Source organism: Salvelinus fontinalis, unplaced genomic scaffold, assembly GCF_029448725.1.
Source record: "Salvelinus fontinalis isolate EN_2023a unplaced genomic scaffold, ASM2944872v1 scaffold_0057, whole genome shotgun sequence".
NCBI lineage: Eukaryota > Metazoa > Chordata > Actinopteri > Salmoniformes > Salmonidae > Salvelinus > Salvelinus fontinalis.
Genome location: NW_026600266.1, coordinates 122,501 through 149,978, shown reverse-complemented (window position 1 = coordinate 149,978; position 27,478 = coordinate 122,501). Strand labels below are relative to the sequence as shown.

Here is a 27,478-nt window from a genome sequence, read left to right as displayed (position 1 = left end):
AGGTATTATATACCTGTTAGTTAATAACACTACACCAGGTACTATACACCTGTTAATAACACTACACCAGGTACTATACACCTGTTAGTTAATAACACTACACCAGGTATTATATACCTGTTAGTTAATAACACTACACCAGGTACTATACACCTGTTAATAACACTACACCAGGTACTATACACCTGTTAGTTAATAACACTACACCAGGTACTATACATCTGTTAATAACACTACACCAGGTACTATACATCTGTTAGTTAATAACACTACACCAGGTATTATATACCTGTTAGTTAATAACACTACACCAGGTACTATACACCTGTTAATAACACTACACCAGGTACTATACACCTGTTAGTTAATAACACTACACCAGGTACTATACATCTGTTAGTTAATAACACTACACCAGGTACTATACATCTGTTAGTTAATAACACTACACCAGGTACTATACCCCTGTTAATAACACTACACCAGGTACTATACCCCTGTTAATAACACTACACCAGGTACTATACATCTGTTAGTTAATAACACTACACCAGGTACTATACATCTGTTAATAACACTACACCAGGTACTATACACCTGTTAGTTAATAACACTACACCAGGTACTATACATCTGTTAATAACACTACAGCAGGTATTATACATCTGTTAGTTAATAACACTACACCAGGTATTATACACCTGTTAGTTAATAACACTACACCAGGTACTATACACCTGTTAATAACACTACACCAGGTACTATACACCTGTTAATAACACTACACCAGGTACTATACACCTGTTAGTTAATAACACTACACCAGGTACTATACATCTGTTAGTTAATAACACTACACCAGGTACTATACACCTGTTAGTTAATAACACTACACCAGGTACTATACACCTGTTAATAACACTACACCAGGTACCAAACACCTGTTAATAACACTACACCAGGTACTATACATCTGTTAGTTAATAACACTACACCAGGTACTATACACCTGTTAATGACACTACACCAGGTACTATACATCTGTTAATAACACTACACCAGGTACTATACACCTGTTAGTTAATAACACTACACCAGGTACTATACACCTGTTAATAACACTACACCAGGTACTATACACCTGTTAATAACACTACACCAGGTACTATACACCTGTTAGTTAATAACACTACACCATTTACTATACATCTGTTAGTTAATAACACTACACCAGGTACTATACATCTGTTAATAACACTACACCAGGTACTATATATCTGTTAGTTAATAACACTACACCAGGTACTATATATCTGTTAGTTAATAACACTACACCAGGTACTATACATCTGTTAGTTAATAACACTACACCAGGTATTATACACCTGTTAGTTAATAACACTACACCAGGTACTATACCCCTGTTAATAACACTATACCAGGTACTATACACCTGTTAGTTAATAACACTACACCAGGTACTATACACCTGTTAATAACACTACACCAGGTACTATACACCTGTTAGTTAATAACACTACACCAGGTACTATACACCTGTTAGTTAATAACACTACACCAGGTACTATACATCTGTTAGTTAATAACACTACACCAGGTACTATACACCTGTTAATAACACTACACCAGGTACTATACATCTGTTAGTTAATAACACTACACCAGGTATTATATACCTGTTAGTTAATAACACTACACCAGGTACTATACACCTGTTAATAACACTACACCAGGTACTATACACCTGTTAGTTAATAACACTACACCAGGTATTATATACCTGTTAGTTAATAACACTACACCAGGTACTATACACCTGTTAATAACACTACACCAGGTACTATACACCTGTTAGTTAATAACACTACACCAGGTACTATACACCTGTTAATAACACTACACCAGGTACTATACATCTGTTAGTTAATAACACTACACCAGGTATTATATACCTGTTAGTTAATAACACTACACCAGGTACTATACACCTGTTAATAACACTACACCAGGTACTATACACCTGTTAGTTAATAACACTACACCAGGTATTATATACCTGTTAGTTAATAACACTACACCAGGTACTATACACCTGTTAATAACACTACACCAGGTACTATACACCTGTTAGTTAATAACACTACACCAGGTACTATACATCTGTTAATAACACTACACCAGGTACTATACATCTGTTAGTTAATAACACTACACCAGGTATTATATACCTGTTAGTTAATAACACTACACCAGGTACTATACACCTGTTAATAACACTACACCAGGTACTATACACCTGTTAGTTAATAACACTACACCAGGTACTATACATCTGTTAGTTAATAACACTACACCAGGTACTATACATCTGTTAGTTAATAACACTACACCAGGTACTATACCCCTGTTAATAACACTACACCAGGTACTATACCCCTGTTAATAACACTACACCAGGTACTATACATCTGTTAGTTAATAACACTACACCAGGTACTATACATCCGTTAATAACACTACACCAGGTACTATACACCTGTTAATAACACTACACTAGGTACTATACATCTGTTAATAACACTACACCAGGTACTATACACCTGTTAATAACACTACACCAGGTACTATACATCTGTTAATAACACTACACCAGGTACTATACATCTTATAGTTAATAACACTACACCAGGTACTATACACCTGTTAATAACACTACACCAGGTACTATACATCTGTTAGTTAATAACACTACACCAGGTACTATACACCTGTTAATAACACTACACCAGGTACTATACACCTGTTAGTTAATAACACTACACCAGGTACTATACATCTGTTAGTTAATAACACTACACCAGGTACTATACATCTGTTAGTTAATAACACTACACCAGGTACTATACACCTGTTAATAACACTACACCAGGTACTATATATCTGTTAGTTAATAACACTACACCAGGTACTATACACCTGTTAATAACACTACACCAGGTACTATACATCTGTTAGTTAATAACACTACACCAGGTACTATACATCTGTTAGTTAATAACACTACACCAGGTCCTATACACCTGTTAGTTAATAACACTACACCAGGTACTATACATCTGTTAATAACACTACACCAGGTACTATACACCTGTTAATAACACTACACCAGGTCCTATACATCTGTTAGTTAATAACACTACACCAGGTACTATACACCTGTTAATAACACTACACCAGGTACTATACACCTGTTAGTTAATAACACTACACCAGGTACTATACATCTGTTAATAACACTACACCAGGTACTATACACCTGTTAATAACACTACACCAGGTACTATACACCTGTTAGTTAATAACACTACACCAGGTACTATACACCTGTTAATAACATTACACCAGGTACTATACACCTGTTAGTTAATAACACTACACCAGGTACTATACACCTGTTAATAACACTACACCAGGTACTATACACCTGTTAATAACACTACACCAGGTACTATACACCTGTTAGTTAATAACACTACACCAGGTACTATACACCTGTTAGTTAATAACACTACACCAGGTACTATACACCTGTTAATAACACTACACCAGGTACTATACATCTGTTAGTTAATAACACTACACCAGGTACTATACATCTGTTAATAACACTACACCAGGTACTATACACCTGTTAGTTAATAACACTACACCAGGTACTATACACCTGTTAGTTAATAACACTACACCAGGTACTATACACCTGTTAATAACACTACACCAGGTACTATACACCTGTTAGTTAATAACACTACACCAGGTACTATACATCTGTTAGTTAATAACACTACACCAGGTACTATACACCTGTTAGTTAATAACACTACACCAGGTACTATACATCTGTTAGTTAATAACACTACACCAGGTACTATACACCTGTTAGTTAATAACACTACACCAGGTACTATACACCTGTTAGTTAATAACACTACACCAGGTACTATACATCTGTTAGTTAATAACACTACACCAGGTACTATACACCTGTTAGTTAATAACACTACACCAGGTACTATACACCTGTTAGTTAATAACACTACACCAGGTACTATACACCTGTTAGTTAATAACACTACACCAGGTACTATACACCTGTTAATAACACTACACCAGGTACTATACACCTGTTAGTTAATAACACTACACCAGGTACTATACATCTGTTAGTTAATAACACTACACCAGGTACTATACACCTGTTAGTTAATAACACTACACCAGGTACTATACACCTGTTAGTTAATAACACTACACCAGGTACTATACATCTGTTAATAACACTACACCAGGTACTATACACCTGTTAATAACACTACACCAGGTACTATACACCTGTTAGTTAATAACACTACACCAGGTACTATACACCTGTTAATAACACTACATCAGGTATTATACACCTGTTAGTTAATAACACTACACCAGGTACTATACACCTGTTAATAACACTACACCAGGTACTATACATCTGTTAGTTAATAACACTACACCAGGTACTATACACCTGTTAATAACACTACACCAGGTACTATACATCTGTTAATAACACTACACCAGGTACTATACATCTGTTAGTTAATAACACTACACCAGGTACTATACACCTGTTAGTTAATAACACTACACCAGGTACTATACACCTGTTAATAACACTACACCAGGTATTATACACCTGTTAGTTAATAACACTACACCAGGTACTATACATCTGTTAATAACACTACACCAGGTACTATACATCTGTTAATAACACTACACCAGGTACTATACACCTGTTAGTTAATAACACTACACCAGGTACTATACATCTGTTAATAACACTACACCAGGTACTATACACCTGTTAATAACACTACACCAGGTACTATACACCTGTTAGTTAATAACACTACACCAGGTACTATACACCTGTTAATAACACTACACCAGGTATTATACACCTGTTAGTTAATAACACTACACCAGGTACTATACACCTGTTAGTTAATAACACTACACCAGGTACTATACACCTGTTAATAACACTACACCAGGTACTATACATCTGTTAGTTAATAACACTACACCAGGTACTATACACCTGTTAATAACACTACACCAGGTACTATACACCTGTTAATAACACTACACCAGGTACTATACACCTGTTAGTTAATAACACTACACCAGGTACTATACACCTGTTAATAACACTACACCAGGTATTATACACCTGTTAGTTAATAACACTACACCAGGTACTATACACCTGTTAGTTAATAACACTACACCAGGTACTATACATCTGTTAGTTAATAACACTACACCAGGTACTATACACCTGTTAGTTAATAACACTACACCAGGTACTATACACCTGTTAATAACACTACACCAGGTACTATACATCTGTTAGTTAATAACACTACACCAGGTACTATACACCTGTTAGTTAATAACACTACACCAGGTACTATACACCTGTTAGTTAATAACACTACACCAGGTACTATACATCTGTTAATAACACTACACCAGGTACTATACACCTGTTAATAACACTACACCAGGTATTATACACCTGTTAGTTAATAACACTACACCAGATACTATACATCTGTTAATAACACTACACCAGGTATTATACACCTGTTAATAACACTACACCAGGTACTATACATCTGTTAGTTAATAACACTACACCAGGTACTATACACCTGTTAATAACACTACACCAGGTACTATACACCTGTTAGTTAATAACACTACACCAGGTACTATACACCTGTTAATAACACTACACCAGGTACTATACATCTGTTAGTTAATAACACTACACCAGGTACTATACACCTGTTAATAACACTACACCAGGTACTATACATCTGTTAATAACACTACACCAGGTACTATACATCTGTTAGTTAATAACACTACACCAGGTACTATACACCTGTTAATAACACTACACCAGGTACTATACACCTGTTAGTTAATAACACTACACCAGGTACTATACACCTGTTAATAACACTACACCAGGTATTATACACCTGTTAGTTAATAACACTACACCAGGTACTATACATCTGTTAATAACACTACACCAGGTACTATACATCTGTTAATAACACTACACCAGGTACTATACACCTGTTAGTTAATAACACTACACCAGGTACTATACATCTGTTAATAACACTACACCAGGTACTATACACCTGTTAATAACACTACACCAGGTACTATACACCTGTTAGTTAATAACACTACACCAGGTACTATACACCTGTTAATAACACTACACCAGGTATTATACACCTGTTAGTTAATAACACTACACCAGGTACTATACACCTGTTAGTTAATAACACTACACCAGGTACTATACACCTGTTAATAACACTACACCAGGTACTATACATCTGTTAGTTAATAACACTACACCAGGTACTATACACCTGTTAATAACACTACACCAGGTACTATACACCTGTTAATAACACTACACCAGGTACTATACACCTGTTAGTTAATAACACTACACCAGGTACTATACACCTGTTAATAACACTACACCAGGTATTATACACCTGTTAGTTAATAACACTACACCAGGTACTATACACCTGTTAGTTAATAACACTACACCAGGTACTATACACCTGTTAATAACACTACACCAGGTACTATACATCTGTTAGTTAATAACACTACACCAGGTACTATACACCTGTTAATAACACTACACCAGGTACTATACACCTGTTAATAACACTACACCAGGTACTATACATCTGTTAATAACACTACACCAGGTACTATACATCTGTTAGTTAATAACACTACACCAGGTACTATACACCTGTTAGTTAATAACACTACACCAGGTACTATACACCTGTTAGTTAATAACACTACACCAGGTACTATACACCTGTTAGTTAATAACACTACACCAGGTACTATACACCTGTTAATAACACTACACCAGGTACTATACACCTGTTAATAACACTACACCAGGTACTATACACCTGTTAGTTAATAACACTACACCAGGTACTATACACCTGTTAGTTAATAACACTACACCAGGTACTATACACCTGTTAATAACACTACACCAGGTACTATACACCTGTTAATAACACTACACCAGGTACTATACACCTGTTAATAACACTACACCAGGTACTATACACCTGTTAGTTAATAACACTACACCAGGTACTATACACCTGTTAGTTAATAACACTACACCAGGTACTATACATCTGTTAATAACACTACACCAGGTACTATACATCTGTTAATAACACTACACCAGGTACTATACACCTGTTAATAACACTACACCAGGTATTATACACCTGTTAGTTAATAACACTACACCAGATACTATACATCTGTTAATAACACTACACCAGGTATTATACACCTGTTAATAACACTACACCAGGTACTATACATCTGTTAGTTAATAACACTACACCAGGTACTATACACCTGTTAATAACACTACACCAGGTACTATACACCTGTTAGTTAATAACACTACACCAGGTACTATACACCTGTTAATAACACTACACCAGGTACTATACACCTGTTAGTTAATAACACTACACCAGGTACTATACACCTGTTAATAACACTACACCAGGTACTATACATCTGTTAGTTAATAACACTACACCAGGTTTTATATACCTGTTAGTTAATAACACTACACCAGGTACTATACACCTGTTAATAACACTACACCAGGTACTATACACCTGTTAGTTAATAACACTACACCAGGTATTATATACCTGTTAGTTAATAACACTACACCAGGTACTATACACCTGTTAATAACACTACACCAGGTACTATACACCTGTTAGTTAATAACACTACACCAGGTACTATACATCTGTTAATAACACTACACCAGGTACTTTACATCTGTTAGTTAATAACACTACACCAGGTATTATATACCTGTTAGTTAATAACACTACACCAGGTACTATACACCTGTTAATAACACTACACCAGGTACTATACACCTGTTAGTTAATAACACTACACCAGGTACTATACATCTGTTAGTTAATAACACTACACCAGGTACTATACACCTGTTAATAACACTACACCAGGTACTATACACCTGTTAGTTAATAACACTACACCAGGTACTATACACCTGTTAATAACACTACACCAGGTATTATACACCTGTTAGTTAATAACACTACACCAGGTACTATACATCTGTTAATAACACTACACCAGGTACTATACACCTGTTAATAACACTACACCAGGTACTATACACCTGTTAGTTAATAACACTACACCAGGTACTATACATCTGTTAATAACACTACACCAGGTACTATACACCTGTTAATAACACTACACCAGGTACTATACACCTGTTAGTTAATAACACTACACCAGGTACTATACACCTGTTAATAACACTACACCAGGTATTATACACCTGTTAGTTAATAACACTACACCAGGTACTATACACCTGTTAATAACACTACACCAGGTACTATACATCTGTTAGTTAATAACACTACACCAGGTACTATACACCTGTTAATAACACTACACCAGGTACTATACATCTGTTAATAACACTACACCAGGTACTATACATCTGTTAGTTAATAACACTACACCAGGTACTATACACCTGTTAATAACACTACACCAGGTACTATACACCTGTTAGTTAATAACACTACACCAGGTACTATACACCTGTTAATAACACTACACCAGGTATTATACACCTGTTAGTTAATAACACTACACCAGGTACTATACATCTGTTAATAACACTACACCAGGTACTATACATCTGTTAATAACACTACACCAGGTACTATACACCTGTTAGTTAATAACACTACACCAGGTACTATACATCTGTTAATAACACTACACCAGGTACTATACACCTGTTAATAACACTACACCAGGTACTATACACCTGTTAGTTAATAACACTACACCAGGTACTATACACCTGTTAATAACACTACACCAGGTATTATACACCTGTTAGTTAATAACACTACACCAGGTACTATACACCTGTTAGTTAATAACACTACACCAGGTACTATACACCTGTTAATAACACTACACCAGGTACTATACATCTGTTAGTTAATAACACTACACCAGGTACTATACACCTGTTAATAACACTACACCAGGTACTATACACCTGTTAATAACACTACACCAGGTACTATACACCTGTTAGTTAATAACACTACACCAGGTACTATACACCTGTTAATAACACTACACCAAGTATTATACACCTGTTAGTTAATAACACTACACCAGGTACTATACACCTGTTAGTTAATAACACTACACCAGGTACTATACACCTGTTAATAACACTACACCAGGTACTATACACCTGTTAGTTAATAACACTACACCAGGTACTATACACCTGTTAGTTAATAACACTACACCAGGTACTATACATCTGTTAATAACACTACACCAGGTACTATACATCTGTTAATAACACTACACCAGGTACTATACACCTGTTAGTTAATAACACTACACCAGGTACTATACATCTGTTAATAACACTACACCAGGTACTATACACCTGTTAATAACACTACACCAGGTACTATACACCTGTTAGTTAATAACACTACACCAGGTACTATACACCTGTTAATAACACTACACCAGGTATTATACACCTGTTAGTTAATAACACTACACCAGGTACTATACACCTGTTAGTTAATAACACTACACCAGGTACTATACACCTGTTAATAACACTACACCAGGTACTATACATCTGTTAGTTAATAACACTACACCAGGTACTATACATCTGTTAGTTAATAACACTACACCAGGTACTATACACCTGTTAATAACACTACACCAGGTACTATACATCTGTTAATAACACTACACCAGGTACTATACATCTGTTAGTTAATAACACTACACCAGGTACTATACACCTGTTAGTTAATAACACTACACCAGGTACTATACACCTGTTAGTTAATAACACTACACCAGGTACTATACACCTGTTAGTTAATAACACTACACCAGGTACTATACACCTGTTAATAACACTACACCAGGTACTATACACCTGTTAATAACACTACACCAGGTACTATACACCTGTTAGTTAATAACACTACACCAGGTACTATACACCTGTTAGTTAATAACACTACACCAGGTACTATACACCTGTTAATAACACTACACCAGGTACTATACACCTGTTAGTTAATAACACTACACCAGGTATTATACACCTGTTAGTTAATAACACTACACCAGGTACTATACACCTGTTAGTTAATAACACTACACCAGGTACTATACACCTGTTAGTTAAAAACACTACACCAGGTACTATACACCTGTTAGTTAATAACACTACACCAGGTACTATACACCTGTTAATAACACTACACCAGGTACTATACACCTGTTAATAACACTACACCAGGTACTATACACCTGTTAGTTAATAACACTACACCAGGTACTATACACCTGTTAGTTAATAACACTACACCAGGTACTATACATCTGTTAGTTAATAACACTACACCAGGTACTATACATCTGTTAGTTAATAACACTACACCAGGTACTATACACCTGTTAATAACACTACACCAGGTACTATACACCTGTTAGTTAATAACACTACACCAGGTACTATACACCTGTTAGTTAATAACACTACACCAGGTACTATACACCTGTTAATAACACTACACCAGGTACTATACATCTGTTAGTTAATAACACTACACCAGGTACTATACACCTGTTAGTTAATAACACTACACCAGGTACTATACACCTGTTAGTTAATAACACTACACCAGGTACTATACACCTGTTAGTTAATAACACTACACCAGGTATTATACACCTGTTAATAACACTACACCAGGTACTATACACCTGTTAGTTAATAACACTACACCAGGTACTATACACCTGTTAGTTAATAACACTACACCAGGTACTATACACCTGTTAATAACACTACACCAGGTACTATACATCTGTTAGTTAATAACACTACACCAGGTACTATACATCTGTTAATAACACTACACCAGGTACTATACACCTGTTAGTTAATAACACTACACCAGGTACTATACACCTGTTAGTTAATAACACTACACCAGGTACTATACACCTGTTAATAACACTACACCAGGTACTATACACCTGTTAGTTAATAACACTACACCAGGTACTATACATCTGTTAGTTAATAACACTACACCAGGTACTATACATCTGTTAGTTAATAACACTACACCAGGTACTATACACCTGTTAGTTAATAACACTACACCAGGTACTATACACCTGTTAGTTAATAACACTACACCAGGTACTATACATCTGTTAGTTAATAACACTACACCAGGTACTATACACCTGTTAGTTAATAACACTACACCAGGTACTATACATCTGTTAGTTAATAACACTACACCAGGTACTATACACCTGTTAGTTAATAACACTACACCAGGTACTATACATCTGTTAGTTAATAACACTACACCAGGTACTATACACCTGTTAGTTAATAACACTACACCAGGTACTATACATCTGTTAGTTAATAACACTACACCAGGTACTATACATCTGTTAGTTAATAACACTACACCAGGTACTATACATCTGTTAGTCAATAACAGCAGAAGCACATAAACAGCCTGATTACAGTATTGTTATATTGGGACGAGCAGCCTCCTTTCACTATGACCTTATTCTATTGTAGCAGCGTTGTACACAGGGCCTCAGGTCAGTTTCAGCAGGACACGTTATGTCAGACTATGACCTTATTCTATTGTAGCAGCGTTGTACACAGGGCCTCAGGTCAGTTTCAGCAGGACACGTTATGTCAGACTTGTGTGTATCAGATCCTGTCAGGTCTTCAGCAGAGCTGTAGTCAGAGGGAGGTGTGCTTCACAGAGGCCAGGAGAGATGCTGCCAAGGCCATGGCACAGTGAGTCTGTCCTCTACACTCCTCCATCCTCTTCTTCATCTATCTCCTCCCCCTTTACTCCTCCACCTCTCCACTCCTCCCCCTTTACTCCTCCCCCCTGTAATCCTCCTCCTCTCCTCCCCCTTTACTCCTCCTCCCTCCACCCCTCCACCTCTCCTCTCCTCCCCCTTTACTCCTTCTCCCTCCACCTCTCCTCTCCTCCCCCTTTACTCCTCCACCCCTCCTCTCCTCCCCCTTTACTCCTCCACCTCTCCTCTCCTCCCCCTTTACTCCTCCACCTCTCCTCTCCTCCCCCTTTACTCCTCCACCTCTCCTCTCCTCCCCATTTACTCCTCCACCTCTCCTCTCCTCCCCCTTTACTCCTCCACCCCTCCTCTCCTCCCCCTTTACTCCTCCACCTCTCCTCTCCTCCCCCTTTACTCCTCCACCTCTCCTCTCCTCCCCCTTTACTCCTCCACCTCTCCTCTCCTCCCCCTTTACTCCTCCACCTCTCCTCTCCTCCCCCTTTACTCCTCCACCTCTCCTCTCCTCCCCCTTTACTCCTCCCCCTTTACTCCTCTCCTCCCCCTTTACTCCTCCCCCTTTACTCCTCCTCCCTCTACCCCTCCACCTCTCTACTCCTCCTACCTCCACTCCTCCTCCCTGTACTCCTCCACCTCTCCCTCCCTGTCTGACTCCCTCCCTCCCTCCCTCCCTCCCTGTCTGTCTGTCTAGTTGTTTGTCCTCTGGGGTAACAGGTTGTATTGTTAGGGTTGTAGTCAGAAGTAAACAGCCAGCTGGTTGTACCTGCAGGACCTGTCTATCATGTCTGTCCTCCCCTCATGTTTCTCTCGTTTATCCCCTCTTTCTCCGTCTGTCTCCAACTCCGTCCAACTCTGTCTAACTCTGTCTAACTCTGTCTAACTCCGTCTCCAACTCCATCTAACTCTGTCTAACTCTGTCTCCAACTCCATCTAACTCTGTCTGAATCTTACCATTCCTCTCTAACTCACTGTTCTTTTCTTTCAATATATCCAACTCAGACTTTCTCTTTCTCCTTCAATTTCATTTCAATTTCAATTTAAGGGCTATATTGGCATGGAAAACATATATGTTAACATTGCCAAAGCAAGTGAAGTAGATAATAAACAACAGTGAAATGAACAATACAAAGTAGTTTTATTGTGTCTATCTCCCTGTCTCTCTCTCAGGGTGTGTGTGGCAGCGGGGGTTTCAGCCCTGGGGGGTTCTGATTCTGTGGTGTGTGAGGGGAATGTGTCAGCTGTCTACAGAGCTCTGCTGGACTGTATGACTGACTACACACTGGACAGCAGAGGAGACGTAGGAGCCTGGTGAGTGAGACACACACACACATACACACACACACACACACACTACCCCTGGTTTACCCCTGCCCAGAGGGGCTGGAACGCTCCCCTTCATTACTCCTCTCCCTGCCCTACAGGCATGTGTCACACCTGGTGTCCCCGGGCAATGCTTACTTAGTTAGTTTACCTGACAGGAATGTCACCTGGCGTGTCACCTGGGCCTGCTGTGGGACGGACTTTCTCCTTTTCTCTTTCTCTTTGTTGTTTGATCTCTCTCGGTCTATCCTCTCTGTCTGTCTGTCTCTCTCTCTCTCTCCCTCTGTCTCTCTGTCTGTCTCTCTCTCGCTCTGTCTGTCTCTCTCTGTCTCTCTCTCTTTCTCTCTCTCTGTCTCTCTCTCGCTCTGTCTGTCTCTCTCTCTGTCACTCTCGTTGTCCTTCTCCCTGTCTTTTTCTCTCTTTGTCGTTCCGTCTTTCTCTCTCTCTCTCTCCCTTCTCCAGTGGGGACACATTCCTCTGTGAGGTGGAGTAAGAGAGGAGGAAGGAGAGACATGTCGTGAGGTTGAATCGCCATACCTTTTCTTCTAACAGGACAGTCCTGTGGCAATGATATCTGTTTCTGATTGATTTAACCTTGATTATTTATTTATTTTTATTTATTTATTTATATATATATATTAATTTTACCCCCTTTTTTAATTTTACCCCCTTTTCCAGAAACAAGAGACTTGTTTCTGGAGAAGTGGATCTTTAAAAGTAGAAGCTCATAGTTTGGGTACAGAGCTGGATCGGAAGACAGAACTCTGCAGCCTGCAGTAGATTGCAACACCGCCCCCTTTGGCAGGTCTATCTTGCCGGGAAATGTTATAGTTAAGGATGGACATTTCAGGGTTTTTGGTGGTCTTCCTAAGCCAGGATTCAGACACAGGTAGGACATCCGGGTTGGCAGAGTGTGCTAAAGCAGTGAATAAAACACACTTAGGGAGGAGACTTGTAGAGAATAATGAATCTAATCTATGACCTTTACTCCTTATTACAGCCTTAATATTACATTGTCTGTCTGTCTGTCTGTCTGTCTGTCTGTCTGTCTGTCTGTCTGTCTGTCTGTCTGTCTGTCTGTCTGTCTGTCTGTCTGATGAACTGGACCCCTTTTACAGCATTCTCTCCACCTGTTAACTGTCGCTCTGCACGCGCGTTCACACACAGGCACATGCAGACACACAGACACTTAGGGAGGAGACTTGTAGAGAATAATGAATCTAATCTATGACCTTTACTCCTTATTACAGCCTTAATATTACATCAACTGTCTGTCTGCCTGTCTGCCTGTCTGCCTGTCTGCCTGTCTAATGAACTGGACCCCTTTTACAGCATTCTCTCCACCTGTTAACTGTCGCTCTGCACGCGCATTCACACACAGGCACATGCAGACACACAGACACTTAGGCACACACAGACACACACTTAGGCACACATACACACACACTGTGTCTCCCCTCTCAGGGCATGCCATTCGAGTAGATGTCCTGATTACAATATCACACAAACAGAAGCTGCCCTCGGGACATGACAAACTGATTTGAATATTAGCTTTTAGGACCCGGGGGCGGTGCTTTTAGGACCCGGGGGCGGTGCCTTGACTAGTGGCATTTCAGGTGTGTGTGTTTAAGTTATTCATCTCTGTCCTTCTCTCCAGGGTGAGAGAGGCAGCCATGACCAGCCTGATGGAGGTGACTCTGTGTGTTTAAGTTATTCATCTCTGTCCTCCTTCTCTCCAGGGTGAGAGAGGCAGCCATGACCAGCCTGATGGAGGTGACTCTGTGTGTTTAAGTTATTCATCTCTGTCCTCCTCCTCTCCAGGGTGAGAGAGGAAGCCATGACCAGCCTGATGGAGGTGACTCTGTGTGTTTAAGTTATTAATCTCTCTCCAGGGTGAGAGAGGCAGCCATGACCAGCCTGATGGAGGTGACTCTGTGTGTTTAAGTTATTCATCTCTGTCCTCCTCCTCTCCAGGGTGAGAGAGGCAGCCATGACCAGCCTGATGGAGGTGACTCTGTGTGTGGTGAGCACCGCTCCACAACTACTCTCACCAGACCTGTGAGTAGCAATGGAATTAACTTCCTCAATCACACTGTACCACTTTAAACTAACACCTTTATAAAGCCCTCATAAACCCTTCATAAGGCCTTCATAGATGCTTCATAGATTATTTACAAGCATGCTATATAGAAGGTGGGAAAGGTGTTATGACAGATGTATGTTATTTGATATAGTAGGAATTAAAGATATTATTGGGGATGATAGCTGTACCTCTCCATTCATTTCCTCCCTGACCTCCTTTTTACATTCTCATCTTTTAATTCCCTCTCCGTTCATCCCTCTCCTCGCCTCCCACTTATCTATTCCTCCTCTCCTCCTCTTATCTATTGCTCCTCGTCTGCTCCATCTCTCCTCCTCTCCTCCATCTCCTCTCATCCCTCTCCTCCTCTCCTCCCTCTCTCCTCCTCTCATCCCTCTCCTCCTCCTCCTCTCCTCGTCTTATCTCCTCCTCTCATCTCCCCTCTCCTCCTCTCCTCCTCAGGGTGAATGGTATGATGTGTAGCTTGGCCCAGCAGTCAGCAGAGAAGATCGACCGCTACAGAGCCCATGCTGGATCAGTGTTCGTCAGGCTCCTCCATAGTAACAACCCTGCAGTACCTCACATCCCCCACCGAGAGGAGCTGCTCGCCATCTTCCCTACGTGAGTCTAAACACATTTACATTGCTGTCATTTAGCACATGATGTCATCCAAAGTGACTTACATCTGAAGGTAGCTAGATGAGACAACCACATTACCGTCACTACATTATCGCTCAGAGTAGTTATCAGGTATCTAGGTGAGACAACCACATTACCGTCACCACATTATCCCTCAACAGAGTAGTTATCAGGTAGCTAGGTGAGACAACCACATTATCCCTCAACAGAGTAGTTATCAGGTAGCTAGGTGAGACAACCACATTATCCCTCAACAGAGTAGTTATCAGGTAGCTAGGTGAGACAACCACATTATCCCTCAACAGAGTAGGTATCAGGTAGCTAGGTGAGACAACCACATTATCCCTCAACAGAGTAGTTATCAGGTAGCTAGGTGAGACAACCACATTATCCCTCAACAGAGTAGTTATCAGGTAGCTAGTGGAGACGACCACATTATCCCTCAACAGAGTAGTTATCAGGTAGCTAAGTGAGACAACCACATTATCCCTCAATAGAGTAGTAATCAGGTAGCTAAGTGAGACAACCACATTATCCCTCAACAGAGTAGTTATCAGGTAGCCAAGTGAGACAACCACATTATCCCTCAATAGAGTAGTAATCAGGTAGCTAAGTGAGACAACCACATTATCCCTCAACAGAGTAGTTATCAGGTAGCTAGGTGAGACAACCACATTATCCCTCAATAGAGTAGTTATCAGGTAGCTAGGTGAGACAACCACATTATCCCTCAATAGAGTAGTTATCAGGTAGCTAGTGGAGACGACCACATTATCCCTCAACAGAGTAGTTATCAGGTAGCTAGGTGAGACAACCACATTATCCCTCAACAGAGTAGTTATCAGGTAGCTAGTGGAGACAACCACATTATCCCTCAACAGAGTAGTTATCAGGTAGCTAGTGGAGACGACCACATTATCCCTCAACAGAGTAGTTATCAGGTAGCTAGGTGAGACAACCACATTATCCCTCAACAGAGTAGTTATCAGGTAGCTAGGTGAGACAACCACATTACCGTCACCACATTATCCCTCAACAGAGTAGTTATCAGGTAGCTAGGTGAGACAACCACATTATCCCTCAACAGAGTAGTTATCAGGTAGCTAGGTGAGACAACCACATTATCCCTCAACAGAGTAGTTATCAGGTAGCTAGGTGAGACAACCACATTACCGTCACCACATTATCCCTCAACAGAGTAGTTATCAGGTAGCTAGGTGAGACAACCACATTATCCCTCAACAGAGTAGTTATCAGGTAGCTAGGTGAGACAACCACATTATCTCTCAACAGAGTAGTTATCAGGTAGCTAGGTGAGACAACCACATTATCCCTCAACAGAGTAGTTATCAGGTAGCTAGGTGAGACAACCACATTATCCCTCAACAGAGTAGTTATCAGATAGCTAGGTGAGACAACCACATTATCCCTCAACAGAGTAGTTATCAGGTAGCTAGGTGAGACAACCACATTATCCCTCAATAGAGTAGGTATCAGGTAGCTAGGTGAGACAACCACATATCACAGTCATGGTAAGCAAGCAGCTATCAGCAGTCAGTCAGAAAGTGATTAGAGAACTGTCCTATTCCCTTTGAGTCTAAGGCCCTGTCCAGAAACATCTCCTAGCCTGAATTACCCCCTAGGGACTTGAGTGATCTGTAAGAGTGAAGTCGTCTCCGAGCCATTTAAGAGTTTGGCCAACTGGACGCCATGTTAGTGCCTTTTGAGCATTCCATGTATCCAATAATGACACGCATATCGGATATGTGTTCTGCATCTTTGGATGGCTCAGGGTAATCTCATACAAGACTCTATGGATGGCTCTGGGTAATCTCATACAAGACTCTATGGATGGCTCTGGGTAATCTCATACAAGACTCTATGGATGGCTCTGGGTAATCTCATACAAGACTCTATGGATGGCTCAGTGTGATCTCATACAAGACTCTATGGATGGCTCTGGGTAATCTCATACAAGACACTATGGATGGCTCTGGGTAATCTCATACAAGACACTATGGATGGCTCTGGGTAATCTCATACAAGACTCTATGGATGGCTCTGGGTAATCTCATACAAGACACTATGGATGGCTCTGGGTAATCTCATAAGACTCTATGGATGGCTCTGGGTAATCTCATACAAGACTCTATGGATGGCTCTGGGTAATCTCATACAAGACACTATGGATGGCTCTGGGTAATCTCATACAAGACACTATGGATGGCTCTGGGTAATCTCATACAAGACACTATGGATGGCTCTGGGTAATCTCATACAAGACACTATGGATGGCTCTGGGTAATCTCATAAGACTCTATGGATGGCTCAGGGTAATCTCATACAAGACTCTATGGATGGCTCTGGGTAATCTCATACAAGACTCTATGGATGGCTCTGGGTAATCTCATACAAGACTCTATGGATGGCTCTGGGTGATCTCATACAAGACTCTATGGATGGCTCTGGGTAATCTCATACAAGACTCTATGGATGGCTCTGGGTGATCTCATACAAGACTCTATGGATGGCTCTGGGTAATCTCATAAGACTCTATGGATGGCTCAGGGTAATCTCATACAAGACTCTATGGATGGCTCTGGGTAATCTCATACAAGACTCTATGGATGGCTCTGGGTAATCTCATACAAGACTCTATGGATGGCTCTGGGTAATCTCATAAGACTCTATGGATGGCTCTGGGTAATCTCATACAAGACTCTATGGATGGCTCTGGGTAATCTCATACAATACTCTATGGATGGCTCTGGGTAATCTCATACAAGACTCTATGGATGGCTCTGGGTTATCTCATACAAGACTCTATGGATGGCTCTGGGTAATCTCATACAAGACTCTATGGATGGCTCTGGGTAATCTCATACAAGACTCTATGGATGGCTCTGGGTAATCTCATACAAGACACTATGGATGGCTCTGGGTTATCTCATACAAGACTCTATGGATGGCTCTGGGTAATCTCATACAAGACTCTATGGATGGCTCTGGGTAATCTCATACAAGACTCTATGGATGGCTCTGGGTAATCTCATACAAGACTCTATGGATGGCTCTGGGTTATCTCATACAAGACTCTATGGATGGCTCTGGGTAATCTCATACAATACTCTATGGATGGCTCAGGGTAATCTCATACAATACTCTATGGATGGCTCTGGGTAATCTCATACAAGACTCTATGGATGGCTCTGGGTAATCTCATACAAGACTCTATGGATGGCTCTGGGTAATCTCATACAATACTCAATGGATGGCTCAGGGTAATCTCATACAATACTCTATGGATGGCTCTGGGTAATCTCATACAAGACTCTATGGATGGCTCTGGGTAATCTCATAAGACTCTATGGATGGCTCTGGGTAATCTCATACAAGACACTATGGATGGCTCTGGGTAATCTCATACAAGACTCTATGGATGGCTCTGGGTAATCTCATACAAGACTCTATGGATGGCTCTGGGTAATCTCATACAAGACTCTATGGATGGCTCTGGGTAATCTCATACAAGACTCTATGGATGGCTCTGGGTAATCTCATACAAGACTCTATGGATGGCTCTGGGTAATCTCATACAAGACTCTATGGATGGCTCTGGGTAATCTCATACAAGACTCTATGGATGGCTCTGGGTAATCTCATACAAGACTCTATGGATGGCTCAGGGTAATCTCATACAAGACTCTATGGATGGCTCTGGGTAATCTCATACAAGACTCTATGGATGGCTCTGGGTAATCTCATACACATTTGGGCACATTTCTTTTTTTTTCTTTTTTTTTCTTTTATCCACTTTTCTCCCCAATTTTCGTAGTATCCAATCACTAGTAATTACTATCTTGTCTCATCGCTACAACTCCCGTACAGGCTCGGGAGAGACGAAGGTCGAAAGCCATGCGTCCTCCGAAGCACAACCCAACCAAGCCGCACTGCTTCTTAACACAGCGCGCCTCCAACCCGGAAGCCAGCCACACCAATGTGTCGGAGGAAACACCGTGTACCTGGCCCCCTTGGTTAGCGCGCACTGCGCCCAGCCCGCCACAGGAGTCGCTGGAGCGCGATGAGACAAGGACATCCCTACCGGCCAAACCCTCCCTAACCCGGACGACGCTAGGCCATTTGTGCGTCGCCCCACGGACCTCCCGGTCGCGGCCGGCTGAGACTCTGGTGGCGCAGCTAGCACTGCGATGCAGTGCCCTAGACCACTGCGCCACCCGGGAGGCACAGTGGGCACATTTCAATGAAAGATTTACATTTCAGTTCACTTATTGAAATGAAAAACTAAATTGACCCTTACCCTGTGTGTGTGTCTCTCTCTGTGCTCTCAGTGAAGGGACAGAGAGTCTGAACTGGAATGCTCCGTCGCAGGCCTTCCCCCACATCACCCAGCTGCTGAGACTGCCCCAATACCAGTACCACACACTACTGGGGTTGACCGTGTCTGTAGGAGGACTGACTGAGTCTACGGTACGTGTCTGTAGCGTTGTGTCTGTAGCGTTGTGTCTGTGGCCCTGTGTCTGTAGCACTGTGTCTGTAGCCCTGTGCCTGTAGCCATGTGTCTGTAGCACTGTGTCTGTAGCACTGTGTCTGTAGCCATGTGTCTGTAGCACCGTGTCTGTAGCCATGTGTCTGTAGCCATGTGCCTGTAGCACCGTGTCTGTAGCCATGTGCCTGTAGCCCTGTAGCCATGTGTCTGTAGCCATGTGTCTGTAGCCATGTGTCTGTAGCCCTGTGTCTGTAGCCCTGTAACTCTGTGTCTGTAGCCCTGTAGCCCTGTGTCTGTAGCCCTGTAACTCTGTGTCTGTAGCCATGTGTCTGTAGCCCTGTGTCTGTAGCCCTGTAACTCTGTGTCTGTAGCCATGTGTCTGTAGCCCTGTGTCTGTAGCCCTGTAACTCTGTGTCTGTAGCCATGTGTCTGTAGCCCTGTGTCTGTAGCCCTGTAACTCTGTGCCTGTAGCCCTGTAACTCTGTGTCTATATTTTCTGTAGTGATGTGTCTGTTGCTCTGTGTCTGTGGCTCGGTGCCTGTGGTGTCTGCAGTGCTGTGTCTGTAGCTCCTGTGGCCATGTGTCTGTAACTCTGTCTGTAGCTCATGTGGCCGTGTGTCTGTGGCTCTGTGTCTAGCTCTGTGTCTGTAGCCATGTATCTGCAGCTCTGTCTGTAGCTATGTGTCTGTAGCTCCTGTAGCCGTGTGTCTGTAGCATGTGTCTGTATCCATGTGTCTGTAGCAGTGGAGGCTCCTCAGAGTGAATTTCATAAAAATGCAAATTGTGAAATATAAAAAAGTTACCTTTTTTCACATGCCACCAAATAATTGATTAAGACTGTTTTGCAATGAAGGTCTACAGCAGTACCAGGGTGTAGCCGGAATCTAGTAGTGAAAGCGTAAGCTGCAGCCAGCTAGTACTGCAGTGCATAACATGTGGTGAGTAGTTGACTCAAAGAGAAAGACAATAGTTCAACCGTTTTTAACGAATACATTTTAAATGTATTTTTAAATGAAGGAGAAGAGTGGGTGAGAGACAGTGAGAGAGAGAGAGCTACTGTAGCTATATTTCATATTTGTTTTCACTTACTTAGCTAGCTAATGTAGCTAGCTAGTTTAGCCTACTGAAACACCCGGCTCAAACAGAGAGGGATGCTTTGTTAGCTAGCTGGCTATGACTATCCAAAACTGGAACTCTTCCAAGTCTAGGTAGCTTTTGGTTTTCTTAATGTATTGCCACCGGGGCCTGTCTCTGTAACTGCTAAACTGCATGCTGACTGTACACTGTTCTGCATGATTGTAGCAGGTTCACTAACGGGTTAGTTCTAGTAGCTATGTTGACTATGACGTGACAACAATGTAGGCTGTGTGTAGCGGTTAGCGGTCATGATATGAAGGTTTGGCTTGGAAAGGTTTTTCCCGCCTGGTCACAGACAGCTAATGTGTTGTGCACTGAAGTCCACAAGCGAAGGGAAAAGGTGAGAGGAGGAGAGCACGTAGATAGATGTGAGAAGGAATTTATAAATACAATGAGCTGTTTGTACGTGGCTGCTATGAAAGAGAACTGTGTTTGTGTGTGATCAGGGGTGTGTTCATTGCACCGATTTTGTTGAAAAAAACGGGATTAACATACCTGAATTTGTCCAATAGAAACTCTCGTTTGCAACTGTTGGACTAATGATTACACCCTAGATCAGCTAGATGCAGGCAAGAGTGTGAAAGGCGGTATTGAATATGTCACTCTCTGTCACCTTGATTCCTCACAATTCTCTCCACCTGCGTGCACCTACGTTGTAAACTGTCATTCATAGGCTAGGTTGTAGCAACCTCATGATGGGTACAGGGAACATTCTAGTATCATGTAGCAGCCTCAACCTATGGATGTAACATTGAACTGGGTGAAAGGAATATGAATGACAGTCATCCAATATGCTGGAATAGAAATAAAGCCGGGCTCATAAAAATAATATTTTTTTAAATCTTAAACGGCACTGACCACCACTGGTCTGTGGCCATCTGTCTGTAGCCACAGTATGTGTCTGTAGTTATATGTCTGTGGCCACAGTATGTGTCTGTAGTTATATGTCTGTAGCCACAGTATGTGTCTGTAGTTGCATGTCTGTGGCCATCTGTCTGTAGCTACAGTATGTGTCTGTGGTTATATGTCTGTAGCCACAGTATGTGTCTGTGGTTGTATGTCTGTGGCCACAGTATGTGTCTGTAGTTGCATGTCTGTGGCCACAGTATGTGTCTGTGGTTATCCAGCTGGGGCCACATTATGTGTTGGTGGTTGTCTGTCTGTCTGTAGCTACAGTATCTGTCTGTAGTCATCTGTCTGTGGTTATCTGTCTATAGCCACAGTGTGTGTCTGTTGTTATCTGTCGGTAGCTACAGTATCTCCCTGTCTGCCCCAGTACCACACGCCACTAGCCCTCACTGTGTCCACGGTACATAAACTGTGGTTCCCACACGGCTACAGTATAAAGACTGCATGTTATTGCAAATGTGTGAGTCATTGAAAGTCATGATGTTGTCTCTGGAAAAGCACCTGAAACAGGGGTTTGACCTCTGGTCTGTCCAGTGTGTGGGTCTCAAGGCCAGCAGAGGGGACCCATCACACTGCTACTATTCACACCACTGAGGACACCAGTACCTCTACTCTCATCTGTTCTGTCAGTCTTTGTTTCTCAGGCACCAGGCATCAGCTTGACGCTCCGCTGGCCCACATCCACCTGGTTCCTGTAAACAACAACCTAAAACCCAAAACAGAGATGGGAGTTGATCCAGAACAAATGGATCTGTGTTTAGAGATGTTGGCAGGGCTGGTCTAGTCTTTCCTTTCTTTAAGGAAACCTCCTTTCCCATCTTAAACCATTCCTGTGTGTGTGTGTGTGTGTGTGTGTGTGTGTGTGTGTGTGTGTGTGTGTGTGTGTGTGTGTGTGTGTGTGTGTGTGTGTGTGTGTGTGTGTGTGTGTGTGTGTGTGTGTGTGTGTGTAATGAATGAATGTTTTATATAAACCCTTGCCCTACTGATCCTACCACATAGATGCTGCTGCCCTGACGTTATATACATAGACTAGAAATCACTGGTCACTTTAATAATGTTTACATATCCTGCATTACTAATCTCATATGCATATACTGTATTCTATTCTACTGTATCTTTAGTCTATGCCGCTCTGACATTGCTCGTCCAAATATATAGCCCAGACAGGCTCTCAAACTGGGGGTCCAACCTCCAACTGCTGCTAGACCCAGTACCCTGGTTCCTCTCTCCTTCTCAGCCCTAGCCTTGTGTCCCAAACGGCTTCCTATTCCCTACACAGTGTACTACTGCTGACCAGGGTCCATAGAGGGCCACAAGTAGTGCTTTATAAAGGGAATATCATGACATTAGGGACATCCCTGGTCTCTCTGTCCCAGTCAGCTAGGGAAAGACAACCCCTCTGGTGTGACTAATGTCCCTGGTCTCTCTGTCTCAGTCCCAGTCAGCTAGGGAAAGACAACCCCTCTGGTGAGACTAATGTCCCTGGTCTCTCTCAGTCCCAGTCAGCGAGGGAAAGACAACCCCTCTGGTGAGACTAATGTCCCTGGTCTCTCTCCCTGTCAGTCCCAGTCAGCTAGGGAAAGACAACCCCTCTGGTGAGACTAATGTCCCTGGTCTCTCTCCATGTCAGTCCCAGTCAGCTAGGGAAAGACAACCCCTCTGGTGAGACTAATGTCCCTGGTCTCTCTCAGTCCCAGTCAGCTAGGGAAAGACAACCCCTCTGGTGAGACTAATGTCCCTGGTCTCTCTCAGTCCCAGTCAGCTAGGGAAAGACAACCCCTCTGGTGAGACTAATGTCCCTGGTCTCTCTCCATGTCAGTCCCAGTCAGCTAGGGAAAGACAACCCCTCTGGTGAGACTAATGTCCCTGGTCTCTCTCCATGTCAGTCCCAGTCAGCTAGGGAAAGACAACCCCTCTGGTGAGACTAATGTCCCTGGTCTCTCTCAGTCCCAGTCAGCTAGGGAAAGACAACCCCTCTGGTGAGACTAATGTCCCTGGTCTCTCTCCTTGTCAGTCCCAGTCAGCGAGGGAAAGACAACCCCTCTGGTGAGACTAATGTCCCTGGTCTCTCTCCTTGTCAGTCCCAGTCAGCGAGGGAAAGACAACCCCTCTGGTGAGACTAATGTCCCTGGTCTCTCTCCTTCTCAGTCCCAGTCAGCTGGGGAAAGACAACACCTCTGGTGAGACTAATGTCCCTGGTCTCTCTCCATGTCAGTCCCAGTCAGCTAGGGAAAGACAACCCCTCTGGTGAGACTAATGTCCCTGGTCTCTCAGTCCCAGTCAGCTAGGGAAAGACAACCCCTCTGGTGAGACTAATGTCCCTGGTCTCTCTCCATGTCAGTCCCAGTCAGCTAGGGAAAGACAACCCCTCTGATGGGACTAATGTCCCTGGTCTCTCTCAGTCCCAGTCAGCTAGGGAAAGACAACCCCTCTGGTGAGACTAATGTCCCTGGTCTCTCTCCATGTCAGTCCCAGTCAGCTAGGGAAAGACAACCCCTCTGGTGAGACTAATGTCCCTGGTCTCTCAGTCCCAGTCAGCTAGGGAAAGACAACCCCTCTGGTGAGACTAATGTCCCTGGTCTCTCTCCATGTCAGTCCCAGTCAGCTAGGGAAAGACAACCCCTCTGATGGGACTAATGTCCCTGGTCTCTCTCAGTCTCAGTCCCAGTCAGCTAGGGAAAGACAACCCCTCTGGTGAGACTAATGTCCCTGGTCTCTCTCAGTCCCAGTCAGCTAGGGAAAGACAACCCCTCTGATGGGACTAATGTCCCTGGGGGACACCCTCAACACTGATGCTGATTGGTGGGTGGTCAGGGTCATTTAGAACCCAGCTCAGTGTGTGTGGAGGGAATGTAGAACAATAAGGGGCTGTTTTAATGGATGTAGTGAGGTTAGTAAAGCTACAGTCATCTGTCAACAATGCCTGTAAACCTATTCCCTGTTAGGTCATCTGGCCTGGCCTGCTCCATGCTCTCTGTCTCTCTGTCTGTCTCTCTCTCTCTCTCTCTCTCTCTGTCTCTCTGTCTCTCTGTCTCTCTGTCTCTCTGTCTCTCTGTCTCTCTGTCTCTCTGTCTGTCTCTCTCTCTCTCTCTCTCTCTCTCTCTCTCTCTCTCTCTCTCTCTCTCTCTCTCTCTCTCTCTCTCTCTCTCTGTCTCTCTGTCTCTCTGTCTCTCTGTCTCTCTGTCTCTCTGTCTCTCTGTCTCTCTGTCTCTCTGTCTCTCTGTCTCTCTGTCTTTCTCTCTCTGTCTCTGTCTTTCTCTCTCTGTCTCTGTCTTTCTCTCTCTCTCTCTGTCTTTCTCTGACTCTCTCTCGACCCAATGAAGTAGAACTGAGTCCTACCTAACAGGCACCAGCAGAACAACAGTCTATAACATGACAACGACTCACTCCTGGTCTGTAGTGAAGGTGTCGAAGCAGGCTCTCGCCAGCATCTGGTCCAGCATCTTCAGGAAGGGGATAGACACCCTACACAGAGACACATTACACACAGTTTAACACTCGTTTTATTTTCGCTTTACTTTACCAGGTTAGTTTCATTGAGATTGACACTAGAGTGACAGTGTAACAAGTAAACACGAACTATCAATTTAAATCTCCCACGTGACTGTAAAGCTGAAAGAGAGAAAAGAGTGTGTGTAAGCATGTGTAGAAAGGTGTGTGTGTGTGTGTGTGTGTGTGTAGTTAACATCAGACTCTCTCTCTCTCTCTCTCTCTCTCTCTATCTGTCTCTGTCTCTGTCTCTGTCTCTGTCTCTCTCTCTCTGTGTCTCTCTGTCTCTCTCGCTCTCTCTCTCTCTCTCTCTCTCTCTCTCTCTCTCTCTCTCTCTCTCTCTCTCTCTCTCTGTCTCTCTCTCTCTCTGTCTCTCTCTCTCTCTGTCTCTCTCTCTCTCTGTCTCTCTGTCTCTCTCGCTCTCTCGCTCTCTCGCTCTCTCTCTCTCTCTCTCTCTCTCTCTCTCTGTCTTTCTCTCTCTCTCTCTCTGTCTTTCTCTGTCTCTCTCTCGACCTGTAGCTTGGTAGGCTCTTGCTATAATCTGGATGGACTGGAGTGGAGACACACAGACACTTCTGAGGTAGCCAGAACTGTGTCCCTATAGGCTGATCTGGAGTTGGTTCTCACACACAAGAGTCCAAAGTGATGAAGCATCCTGTTGGATCCTGGAGACTCTTTCTCACCGTCCTCGTCTCCTCTTCCGCCGTTTCACATTTGTGTTGCTCTATTTAATAAACCATCTCCTGTGAGACTCCCCTCCCCTCTCTCCCACTGCTGAGTCCAACTATCCTCTCATGCCCCCTGAAAGACCAGCATGTCATCACTACAGACCATTTGTAACTGCCAATGTAGAAAAGACAGACCTCCTGTCTTCTCCAGCGGGTGTTGATGCTGTGTTGTAGCTATGTGAACGATGAGCAGCTTCCAATAGCCTTCAGTGTGTCACTCAGTTTCACCATGTCATCACTATGTGAAGGAAGTGATGCCAGGAAATCAGAGGGTGCGTCCCAAAATAGAACCCTCTTCCCTATGGGCCCTGGTCAAAAGTAGTGCACTATGTAGGAAACAGAGTGTCATTTGGTACGCAGACAGCGAGATGAGCTGTTAATTCTTAATGTTGCTCAACGTGGCTTCTCACACGGTCATTCCAGACTTACACCATTTTAAACAGAGTGGTAATATCCTGTTCTATAGAGTTAAACAGTTAAACTGTTAAACAGAGTGGTAATATCCTGTTTTAT

The 27,478-nt window shown here is 42.4% G+C and overlaps 1 protein-coding gene across 1 annotated transcript in view; it reads left to right on the top strand.

Annotated features, from left to right (window-relative positions):
- The window catches only part of tbcd (tubulin folding cofactor D), a 120,454-nt gene that overhangs the window by 70,871 nt on the left and 22,105 nt on the right, over positions 1-27,478 (top strand). The window contains exons 28-32 of the mRNA XM_055911250.1: positions 12,048-12,133; positions 13,324-13,464; positions 15,451-15,534; positions 16,019-16,177; positions 20,545-20,683. Of these exons, the coding sequence (XP_055767225.1) occupies positions 12,048-12,133; positions 13,324-13,464; positions 15,451-15,534; positions 16,019-16,177; positions 20,545-20,683 (609 nt within the window). The remainder of the gene's footprint in view (positions 1-12,047; positions 12,134-13,323; positions 13,465-15,450; positions 15,535-16,018; positions 16,178-20,544; positions 20,684-27,478) is intronic.